This window comes from Triticum urartu, chromosome 7, assembly GCF_003073215.2.
Source record: "Triticum urartu cultivar G1812 chromosome 7, Tu2.1, whole genome shotgun sequence".
In the NCBI taxonomy this organism is placed as follows: domain Eukaryota; kingdom Viridiplantae; phylum Streptophyta; class Magnoliopsida; order Poales; family Poaceae; genus Triticum; species Triticum urartu.
In genome coordinates, this window is record NC_053028.1 from 648,791,239 (window position 1) to 648,803,949 (window position 12,711).

General features: G+C 42.8%; 1 protein-coding gene across 1 annotated transcript; it reads right to left on the minus strand.

Moving 5' to 3' along the window:
• Window positions 1–10,700: 10,700 nt before the first annotated feature.
• On the minus strand, window positions 10,701–11,379 carry LOC125522090 (auxin-responsive protein SAUR71-like). The gene has a single exon (XM_048687162.1). It carries the CDS (start codon window positions 11,243–11,245, stop codon window positions 10,961–10,963), a length of 285 nt encoding a protein of 94 aa, XP_048543119.1. The 5' UTR covers window positions 11,246–11,379; the 3' UTR covers window positions 10,701–10,960.
• Between the last annotated feature and the right edge of the window lie 1,332 nt (window positions 11,380–12,711).

Consider the following 12,711-nt stretch of genomic DNA (forward strand, 5'->3'; position numbering starts at 1 on the left):
AAATGGGGAACACGATCTCTGCTTTGACAAGACGTGCCAAGGAAACCGCCTGGCAAAACACGCTGAGGTGGAAAAGTGAAATTCGAATAAAGGCTTGGCCGTAGTGTGATGTCACGCTGCGGAATACGTCAGCAGATTAGATTTGTGTTAATATTGTTCTCTCTGTGGCAATACGTGGAAACTTATTTTGCAGAGCCGGACACTACTCTTGGTGTTTACAAACTTTTATGAAGAATTTGGAGGAGGAACCCTCCTTGCAATGCCGAAGACAATCTACGCGTCGGACTCGTCGTCATTGAAGCCTGGTTCAGGGGCTACTGAGGGAGTCCTGGATTAGGGGGTGTTCGGGTAGCCGGACTATACCTTCAGCCGGACTCCAGGACTATGAAGATACAAGATTGAAGAATTTGTCCCGTGTCCGGATGGGACTTTCCTTGGCGTGGAAGGCAAGCTTGGCGATGCGGATATTCAAGATCTCCTACCATTGTAACCGACTTTGTGTAACCCTAACCCTCTCCGATGTCTATATAAACCGGAGGGTTTTAGTCCGTAGGACAACTTCATCATACAACAATCATACCATAGGATAGCTTCTAGGGTTTAGCCTCCTTGATCTCGTGGTAGATCTACTCTTGTACTACCCATATCATCAATATTAATCAAGCAGGACATAGGGTTTTACCTCCATCAAGAGGGCCCGAACCTGGGTAAAACATCGTGTTCCTTGCCTCCTGTTACCATCCGGCCTAGACGCACAGTTCGGGACCCCCTACCCGAGATCCGCCGGTTTTGACACCGACACCTGTATTTACAAGAAAGTGAGTGGGAGCACTACAACATTTCTGATAAGTATATGTGAATGACATATTGTTGATCGGAGATAATGTAGAATTATTCTGCAAAGCATCAAGGAATATTTGAAAGGAGTTTTTCAAAGAAAGACCTCGGTGAAGCTGCTTACATATTGAGCATCAAGATCTATAGAGATAGATCAAGACTCTTGATAAGTTTTTTAATGAGTACATACCTTGACAAGATTTTGAAGTAGTTCAAAATGGAACAGTCAAAGAAGGAGTTCTTGCCTGTGTTACAAGGTGTGAAGTTGAGTAAGACTCAAAACCCGACCACAGTAGAAGATAGAGAGAGAATGAAAGTCGCTATGCCTCAGCCATAGGTTCTATAAAGTATGCCATGCTGTGTACCAGACCTATTGTATACCATGTGCCCTGAGTTTGGCAAAGGAGTACAATAGTGATCTAGGAGTAGATCACTGGACATTGGTCAAAATTATCCTTAGTGGAATAAGGATATGTTTCTCGATTATGGAAGTGACAAAAGGTTCGTCGTAAAGGGTTACGTCGATGCAAATTTTGACACTGATCCAGAATGACTCTAAATCTCAATCTGGATACATATTGAAAGTGGGAGCAATTAGCTAGAGTGGCTCTATGCAGAGCATTGTTGACATCGAAATTTGCAAAATACTTATGGATCTGAATGTGGCAGACCCGTTGACTAAACTTCTCTCAGAAGCAAAACATGATCACACCTCAGTACTCTTTGGGTGTTAATCACATAGTGATGGGAACTAGATTATTGACTCTAGTAAACCCGGGTGTTGGTCACATGTCGATGTGAACTATGGGTGTTAATCACATGGTGATGTGAACTATTGGTATTAAATCACATGGTGATGTGAACTAGATTATTGACTCTAGTGCAAGTGGGAGACTGAAGGAAATATGCCCTAGAGGCAATAATAAAGTTATTATTTATTTCCTTATATCATGATAAATGTTTATTATTCATGCTAGAATTGTATTAACCGGAAACATAATACATGTGTGAATACATAGACAAACAGAGTGTCACTAGTATGCCTCTACTTGACTAGCTCGTTGGTCAAAGATGGTTATGTTTCCTAACCATAGACATGAGTTGTCATTTGATTAACGGGATCACATCACTAGGAGAATGATGTGATTGACTTGACCCATTCCGTTAGCATAGCACTTGATCGTTTAGTTTGTTGCTATTGCTTTCTTCATGACTTATACATGTTCCTATGACTATGAGATTATGCAACTCCCGTTTATCGGAGAAACACTCTGTGTGCTACCAAACGTCACAACGTAACTGAGTGATTATAAAGGTGCTCTACAGGTGTCTCCGAAGGTACTTGTTGGGTTGGCGTATTTTGAGATTAGGATTTGTCATTCCGATTGTCGGAGAGGTATCTCTGGGCCCTCTCGGTAATGCACATCACCTAAGCCTTGCAAGCATTGCAACTAATGAGTTAGTTACGAGATGATGTATGACGGAATGAGTAAAGAGACTTGCCGGTAACGAGATTGAACTAGGTATTGAGATACCGACGATCGAATCTCGGGCAAATAAACATATCGATGACAAAGGGAACAACGTATGTTGTTATGCGGTGTGACCGATAAAGATCTTCGTAGAATATGTGGGAGCCAATATGAGCATCCAGGTTCCGCTATTGGTTATTGACCGGAGACGTGTCTCGGTCATGTCTACATTATTCTCGGACCCGTAGGGTCCGCACGCTTAAGGTTTCGATGACAGTTATATTATGATTTTATGAGTTTTGATGTACCGAAGGAGTTCGGAGTCCCAGATGAGATCGGGGACATGACGAGGAGTCTCAAAATGGTCGAGACGTAAAGATCGATATATTGGACGACTATATTCGGACATCGGAAAGGTTCCGAATGATTCGGGTATTTTTCGGAGTACCGGAGAGTTACGGGAATTCGCCGAGGAGTATATGGGCCTTATTGGGCCAAACGGGAATACAGGAGAGAGGCCAAAAGGAAGGAGGCGCGCGCCCCCCCTCTGGTCCGAATTGGACAAGGGGTGTGGTCCACTTTTCCTTGTTCCTCTCCCCCTCTTTCCTTCTCTCCTACTCCAACAAGGGAAGGAGGAGTCCTACTCCCGGTGGGAGTAGGACTCCCCCCTTGGCGCGCCCTCCTCCTAGGCTGGCCGCCTCCCTCCCTTGCTCCTTTATATACGGGGGCAGGGGGCACCCCATAGAGACAACAATTGATCATTGATCTCTTAGCCGTGTGCGGTGCCCCCCTCCACCATAATCCTCGATAATATTGTAGCGGTGCTTAGGCAAAGCCCTGCGACGGTAGAACATCAAGATCGTCACCACGCCGTCGTGCTGACGGAACTCTTCCCTGACATTCTGCTGGATTGGAGTCCGGGGATCGTCATCGAGCTGAACGTGTGCTAGAACTCGGAGATGCCGTAGTTTTGGTGCTTGATCAGTCGGGCCATGAAGACGTACGACTACATCAACCGCGTTGTGCTAACGCTTTCGCTTTCGGTCTACGAGGGTACGTAGACAACACTCTCCTCTCTCGTTGCTATGCATCACCATGATCTTGCATGTGTGTAGGAAAATTTTGAAATTACTACGTTCCCCAACACCAATAGCACCGAGGTAAGGAAACTCAGGTCCTAATACCTCTTCATCATCACCCTTAGGCCTAAATGGGTCTTTATCTCTTTCAAGAGATCTGACGACCTTAGGTGTTTTTGACGGGTATGCTTTATCCATATTGAACTTTTTCAATATCTTTTGGATATAAGCAGACTGATGAACAAGTATTCCTGAAGAAAAATGTTCAAGTTGCAAACCAAGACAAAATTTGGTTTTACCCAAATCTTTCATCTCGAATTCCGTCTTCAAATGATTACAAGCCTCATGTATTTCTCGTGTAGTATCAATGATGTTCAAGTCATCAACATACACGGAAATTATACAAAATCCATCAGTGGATTTCTTGATAAACACACATGGGCAATCATTGTTGTTTGAGTAACCCTTCTTCAGAAGGAACTCGCTTAGTCGGTTATACCACATTCTGCCCGACTGTCCCAAGCCGTATAATGACTTTAGTAGCTTTACGCAATACATGTTGCGATTAGCTTTTGGATCCGGAATCTTCAGTCCCTCAGGAACTTTCATATAGATATCCGTCTTAAGTGACCCATATAAATATGTTGTCACCACATCCATCAATTGGATATACAAATTCATTTGCACTGCCAGTGATATCAAGTATCGGTACGTGATTCCACTCATCACAGGAGAATATGTTTCATCATAATCGATGCCGGGTCTCTGTGTAAACCCTTGTGCTACAAGCCTCGCTTTATATCTCACCACCTCATTGTTTTCATTCCTTTTACGAACAAAAACCTATTTTGCCCCCACGGGGAAAACATTAGGAGGAGTAGGTATTGCTGCAGTAAATACCCCTTTCTTGGCAAGCGAGCGCAATTCGTCCTCTATTGCAACCTTCCAGTTGGACCAGTCTGAGCGTTTCATACACTCTGCCATGGACTTAGGTTCATGATACAATGCCAGGTCATCTGCAATCTTTGAGGCGAAAAATATGTCGACAATTGTAGTCTTTCTATTGAATGATTCTCCTAATTCAACATAGTTGATGGAAATCTCATCAATACCTTCTGACTCATCGTGATTTCCCACAACAATCGAGTCATGGTGTACCGATGTCCCAGCACCAATATTTGTGTGCACAGTTGTGCTGGGTTCTGGATGCATAAGATCCTTCAGGTGTCTTTCAACACTAGGTTGAATATCAACTTGCGGTTGACCTGCATTTGCTATTTGAGGGATCCTCATTTCCCGCGGATGCTTCTGAGAAGCATTGTCCTTTTTGTCCAGTTTTCTCCCCCTCTTGGGCGGTTGAGTGGTCTTATGAGATATCGCAACTCTCTCTGGAACATTCATAGCAGGAACATGGGATTTAGTGACACATTTATAATCAATAAATGCATCTGGCAGATTATTTGCAATATTTTGCAAATTAATAATCTTCCGAACTTCCAGTTCAGATTCATTTATACGTGGATATAAGGACTGAATGCATTTGACATCCAATCTATTTCCCGGCATTCTTTGTGGTTCTTTTCTCTCCCAAATGCCGGAAAATTGTCCTCATCGAAGATACAATCAGCGTACCGGACTGTAAATAGATCCCCTGTTAGAGGTTCCAGGTACTTTATAATCGACGGAGAATTGTACCCCACATAGATTCCCATTTTTCTATGTGGACCCATCGATGTACGCTGAGATGGTGATATCGGTACATACACAGCGCATCTGAATCTTGGAAGATGGGAAATACTTGGTTGATTTCCATGTACTAACTGCAACGGGGAGGCCGTATGATATGCAGTTGGTTGAATTTGTATCAACTCCACGGCATGCAATACCGCATGTCCCCAACAAGATGTTGGAAGATTACAGTTCTGTAGGAGTGGTCTTGTTATCAACTTGATCCTTTTGATAAGTGATTCCGCAAGACCATTTTGTGTGTATACATATGGTACAGAATGCTCCACAGTTATGCCCAAAGCTAGGCAGTAATCATTGAATGCTCGTGAACTAAATTCAGCAGCATTATCCATTCTGATGGATTTTATCCTGTGTTCAGGATGATTTGCCCTCAGTTTAATAATTTGAGCGATCAGCTTTGCAAAAGCATGGTTCCTTGTTGATAATAGACACCCATTGAACCATCTTGTTGATGCATCAATGAGCACCATAAAATATCTAAATGGTCCCAATAACGGTTGAATTGGACCACATATATCTCATTGAATGCGTTCAAGAAAATTAAGTGGTTCATTCTTGATCTTCAGATATGAAGGTCTTGTGATTAATTTCCCAGTTGCACATGCAGTGCATACGAAATCCGAGGATTTGGGGAAATTAGCAACCGTTATGTTGTGTCCAGTTGAACCATCAATAATTTTTATCATCATCCCCACACCAGGATGACCCAGGCGATCATGCCATATCTTGAACTTGTCAAGATTCTGAAAAATTATTTTGTATGCCAAATGTTGCTCTGGCTTGATGTATGTGTAATATAGTTCAGAAGATAGAGCAGGCAGTCTCTCAAGGGTGTCCTTGTTGGATCCCTTCTATTGAGTTATGAGTAGGCTTTCAACCGCATTGTCTTCATGAGTTTCAATGTGGTAGCCATTCATGCGGATATCCTAAAAACTCAACAGGGTACGAGTCGAATCCGGATACAATAAAGCCTCCTGGATTTCAAGTTTTGTACCATTCAGGAGTGTAAATGTGGCTTGACCAGAACCAACAATTACTGTGTCATGACCACCAATTGTCATAACACTTCCCTTACTCTTTTTGAGACTTCGGAAGTATTTAACTTCTCGTAGAATTGTGTTAGAGGCACCACTGTCCACTAAACAAATTTCCTCCTCCATTGGATTGTTTCTTGAAGTTTTCTTTTCCATTCTTCCCTTCTGGCTCTCTTTTTCGGCGACTGTCGCCGGCATGATTTGCCTATGCGTGCTCTGGGCAGAGACAAGTGCTGATAACGTGTGAAGAATGATTTGATCGAACCGTAACTTTCATTGATGATCCATGAGGATTATATACATAGGGAACCATCGCCACGAACGGATGCGTCCCATCGTTGGGGTCGTGGGAATGTCAAACGGGTGCCTATAGCAACCGACGTCCGTTTACACAAGGGAGGATTATCCCTAATAACAGAATTAATTTAAATCCTAACAGGAATGAAAATATATTCGACGGAAAGAACATATGATCGATGGACCAATCAAACGATCGGACGCAATCTCATTGGGTCACTGTCAGATAACCAATGCTCCGAGAATAGTCTGGACCAGCGGTTTCGCGTACGTGAGAAGGACGCTGATTTTAACAATCCACCCAAAAGTTTTGACCAGGGCAATTGCGAAATGATTGCCGACGTCTCTTCGGCCGCTCCAGATCAAGCCTTCACCGGTAAGGTAAATTAAGGTGCAGTAGCTTTTTGCGGAGAAAGGTAAATAGATTAGTCGATTCTTTTGAGTAAGACCGGATGCATGCCAACAAAATTGGCCGGGACCAGTGGATCGTGATGCTACATTCTGTGATATCTTGGTCGATTGACGACTCTACGCAGCAAGCATGGAAATGTGTGAAGGAACATAACTGAGACCACGTATAATCACCGAAACAGGAAATTGCTAATGAAACTCGAGCTCCATCAAGCTCGAAATTTTAAAATTTATTTTTTTAGGTTCCGAAAGATCTGAAAAAAATACAAACATATCTTATCTTATCCGTTTGTTTTACAAATTCATCCAAAGGTCTCTTCACCGAGAACTCTTCAGCAACGATCGATGAACGATCCTCCCAGCAGCGGCGGGGCGGTTTTTTTCTCTTTTAAACAATAACACTTGGACGATTACGAAAGTACCCTACTGAGCTCGAGCTCAAACGAGCTCTGATGAACAGTAAAATAAAGTAAAAATAAAAAATCATAAAATTTGAATATTTTTTTGTGTGGTAAGCTTTGACAAATGTTTAAAGCGTTTGCAAAGTTTCGTCATGAGATCACATTCTTGGATGGCTTCGAGGATGGCGGTCTGCTCCGCCATGTCCGCCGTCTAAGCGACCTCGAACTCCGGCCATGGCGTCCTCCATGCATAAGCCCGCAGCCGTCTCCGCCGCATCGTCCGCTTCTGGATCCTCCTCCTCCAACTCAGGCGAATCCAGAGACAGATTGGCAGCGAGACGAGCGGTGTGCCTGGCCCGGATCTCCTCCTCAATCTGCAACCGGCGTTCCAGCGTCAACATTGCATAGTTGGCGATCCTGTTCCGGACCATCGTTACGGGGTGGTGGGAGGGAGAGGGAAGTTGGTGGTGCGGTCAGGGCCGGTCTTGAGACTTCGGGGGCCCGGGGCGAAACTAAAACTCGGGGCCCTTAATACATGCACCATAACAATAATGATCATTATATATATATATATATATATATATATATATGTAGGATGCGGATATTTGAAACACAGGGCAAATGCAGCTGAATTGGAAAAAGATATTAAAAAACTAAAGGAGTCAAAAAAATGAAACTTTTTTGTAACTAACATGGGCTAGCGTAATACTCATGTGAAAAGTTTCGGGCAGAAATGACTCTCATGGTATTCTCAGCAAAAATAATTGCAAGCCCAAAAAATGTGAATGGTAACATTTATATAGTATTATCAATTTTGCTTTTTTTGTCCAGGATACCATGGTAGTAATTCCTTTGCAAAAAATTTCATGTATTTATATAGCACTACGCAAAGTCATCTTTGTTTAAAAATAGTTTCAATTGTTTTGACCCTTCTCATCACTTTTTAAATAAAAAATCAGTTCGGTTGCAATAGTTTCATTGGCTATTTCTGTCAATATGGGAGTGTTACCAATTAACACTTGAATGCATCTAAGAGTAATATTTATGTCACATAACCTGTACATATTACCTTAATATAATTCTACATCCCTCGATGCAAAGCAATATATGATGCAAAGTTAACCTAAAATTAACTAGCGGACTGTGCCATGCATTCAATGTGTTAAGAGTGTTCTCAGGGTCACTTACATTCACATTTGCTGCCTGTATTCCATTAGCTGGCCCATCCATAGCTACTGTCGCAAACTCTATATCCGTCCAAGCGTCAGTGGTATTCTCAACAAATATATCAATGACTCCTCTTTATGATTTTATCAACTCATCCACAAATCCTTGCCATAGTTCTGAAATCCAAAAAATGCAGAAGATCCACAAACCATTATAATGAAATATCTTAATATAATTGACCAATATAGATAACGAATTAGTGATTGATGATATTACCCGTGTACGTACAAAGGTTCCGGCTGCCAAGACAAGTAGTGTTAACTGCTGATCGATTGATGCCCTGGTTGGATCCAAGGAGACCCCAAGAGCCCTAGGCGAAGCATTAGAGATAGGGAGGCGATCAAATCACACAAAGGGGTGCCAAGCCGGAGCGCTAGAGTAGATCGACACTCTCCATCTCTCCACCGTAGCCGTCGCCGACTGCCGCTTTCGTCGCAGGTAGATTGTAGTCGCGTGGGTAGTTGCGTTGATAGGCCACGAGCGAAGGAAAATCTTAGGAAACAAGCAAAAGAAGATGAGAGGGCGACCGTAGATTGCTCCCGGGATCCCGTAACGTGTGCCCTTTGACTATGCGCCCGTACAGATACAGGCTAATAATCGCACGTCGCAGCAGCGAGAAATTGAGCCATGGGCTACGAGCTGAATGCATGCATATGGCGTGGGGGCCCCTGTAAGGTGGGGGCCCGGGGCGGCCGCCCCTCCTGCCCCCCCCCCCCTCAGGGCCAGCCCTAGGTGCGGTGGAAGGGAGAGGGAAGGAATGAGATAGGCTAGGGTTCTGCTGCCGCTGTCTGGCTTAAATAGACGAGCTTGCTCCCTCGGACGGCATGCCTGAGCAATGCCATGCGGCGCCGTGAATGCATCCACATCGAGAACGGATGAGGCGTCCGTTGGACTGCCGATCTCTACGTGCGACCATGTGGGCCCTGGCGGTCAGTCCAATGCAGCGAACGTGTTCGGGTACATCCAGGCCTTCTCATATCCGCTCTAGAACACTTTGTTAGAGTATATTCTACTATGTTTCTTTTCAAATGGAGGCAAATGATTAGTCTTATCCATTAATTACGCAGAAGAGTATCACCCAATTAGTTAGTATAAATCAGACGAAATTAGTTACAAAATTGTTCTACGAGGGCAAACAAGCAAAACCCTATGAGTCATGCGGACTAATCCCAAACCATGAAGCCGCACGACCACATAGGTATACCAAGAAACACTTCCATGTTCGAACGTGCTACTGTTTAAAACCCCAGGCAAATGGGGGTCTCAACCTTGCAGAGGTACCCCCATCGGTCGGCTAGGACCAGAGGAAAATACATCAACAAAGATAACATGCACAATCAAATCCACCAGTAAATTGAGAGCCAACAACAAGGATGGACTGCCTTGATCCACGAAGATAACTGGATTTTCCCAGCAAGAAATAAGTTGTTGTATGCAAAATAAAAAATACATTCAGCGTTCAAAGTTTATATTTACAGACTATTAAAGTGAAAAAATACTAAATGTCCATTTGGTGTTTTGAATTATTTTTTTGCATGGGTATTTTTTGATATTCCAAGTAAGGTCTTACAAAAAATGGTATGAAGTGCCCGCCTTCAGAAACGGCTCTTGTAAATGAACGTATTTATAGAATTAAAATATGTCTAGATACATCCATTTATCTGACAAGTATTTTCGACTAAGGGGGTATATTTTAAGAAAGCAAGATTCATGGAGCATTATGAGCAAGAAAATTCAGCCAAAGAGACTTTTTCTTCGTCTTCTTCTTCTTTCTACAAGAAACCCAAGCATTTCTTCACTGCATAGACATAATGGCTAAGATTTATAGAACAACAAAAAGACCTGGGTTTACTTGTGTCCGAGATAGAGCTAGCCACTTTTTTTTGCTTAAAAAACAAGAATTTATGTTTGTATTTCTCAAAAAAAAAGGTGTTCTCGTGAGGCTTGGACTTGGTTAACATATGCCTTCCCATAGAAATAACCCTAAAAAAAATCCATGGGCACAGAAATGAACAAGCAAAAAGAAATGAAAGCAATAGATGGGCTTATATCTCAAGTTCTCAGCCTCTGCATCATGAAAAGTAAACATGCGTCCACTGAATTAATTTCTCACTCGCTAAAAAAACAGCCCAAAAAATGAGCCATATTTTTTTGGAAGGGAAGTTAACCAGTATTAGAAAGGAGACACATGCATACCGAATAACCAATTGTTTCAATTGTTATTTTTGACAGGAGGTCTAACCGTAAATGACAGTGCGCATTATACAGCCCACATGCATACATATGGCAGTCATTCCCCAACCAGAAGAAAACAAAATGGAAAGAGAAGAAAAGATGGGGAGGAGACTCAACTAGTCAACAGCACAAATGAATCGCTCCTCAAGTACCCAGAAAGCCAATCGATCGATAAGGTTCGGTCTGCTTGATTGATCAGCTAGAGAATTAATTAGTAATCAGTAGTTCTTGGAGACGGCGGAGGTGGTGAGCGCCCGCCTGAACTGGTTGACGGCGCAGGGGACGCGGAGGATGCCCTCCTGCTTGTACCCGAACTCCTGGGCCGCCATCTCCAGTAGCGCCGCCAGCGACGGGTGCCGCAGCGCCTCGACCCGCACCACGAACCGCTCGCATTCCTCGTCGCCATCGCCCACCACCAGCACCGGCACACACCCGCGCGGCACGCCGCCGCTGCCGTCGCTCACCCGGTCCGAGAAGCTCAGCCTCCGGATCAGCTCCCTCATCGTCGGTTGATCGCTGACGAACGAACTGATCACGTAGGAGATAGTATATGGTATATAGCTAGCTGCTAGCTAGAGCTTAGATTTGGATCGGTGTGAATGCATATGTGCCGTGTTTATGATTCTTGGCATTTGCTTGGGGCTCTCCTTTTATAGCCGATGGAATGTTTGATTGGATCATGAGTACCCGAGTGTGTGGTGAGAGAGAGAAAGAGAGAGAGGGGAATGGAAGGTTTACTGTTCTGTGGTGGCGCTTGCAGTCGTGGCTGGGGTCAAACCTTCACTGTGTTCAAACATGTTGGCTGTCGTATCATGAGCATCGTTGAAAGTTATGACCATGGAATTTGGTTAGCGACACGCATTTCTACTACTTAAAAAACGTAAAGTTCCCATTTCATTTTTCTCTTCATCACCTTTTCATCCAACCTTTCATTTATATAATAATCAATCATCTTAATTTACTTACCTTCTGAACTAATTTCACTTCAATTTACTTATCAAACTTTTAATTAAAATATAAGATAATTCACGGTCATGATTTAATAAACATTTATTTACAAAATCACATTATTATTGATAGATAAATCACAAACTAACGTACTATAATATTTATATCCCGTTGCAACGCACAGGTATTATTCTAATTATAATACAAAATACTATTGTCCTCAATTACCCAGCTAGCTAATAAGACTCGGCTAGCTAGAGTCGGTGTCCTAGAATTGTAAAAGTTGAAACAGCTCGTGCACATATGGGCATTGATTTTTTTTTTTTGAAGAGCGGGATTTGACAAGAAGAATTTATGCTTCTTTGAGATGCATGTATGTTCCTTATAGTGTAAATTAGACGGATCCGGCTTGCCTGCTCTCTTCCCGTGCTCCCACTTAATTTTACGGTTGTCTTTTTTTTTCTTTTTAATCTAATCATCTCCCCCCTGATTTTAAGAAGGTGGGGTCGAACCTTATTTTGTTCCAATCAAATCAAGCCACGTAGATAGGAGCACGGATGGGCACACAATAAGAGAGGAGGCAAATCTCGTCCAAATTAGACATGCACCAACTTTACCCCCTCGAAATGAACACCATATTAAGGCAAATATATACAAAAACATGCGCATACGTCCTGTGACATGTACTTAGCTCACGCGGAGTTTCATACAAACGCACGCGTACATTTGAAATATGCATGTTCCCTTCATCGCAAAAAAAAAAAAAGAAATATGCATGTTCCCTAAAAAAAATGAAATATGCATGTGCATGCATGATTCAGTTATGTGGATTAGCGAAAAATGTGTTGTGTTTTATAAAAAGAATGTATTTTTAAATCTGTGATCGAATGAAGTTTCTGAACACATGTATATTATGGCATTTCATACATGTTTTGCTAGGAACCACATAAGTCCTCATGCCAGACTTTTTCCCATCCGAAGGGAGTATGTGCTAACTAACAGCATCTCTAATAGATGACTC

Coding starts and splice junctions, on each gene's coding strand:
- LOC125522090 (XM_048687162.1), bottom strand. CDS start 11,245: ATGAGGGAGCTGATCCGGAGGCTGAGCTTCTCGGACCGGGTGAGCGAC.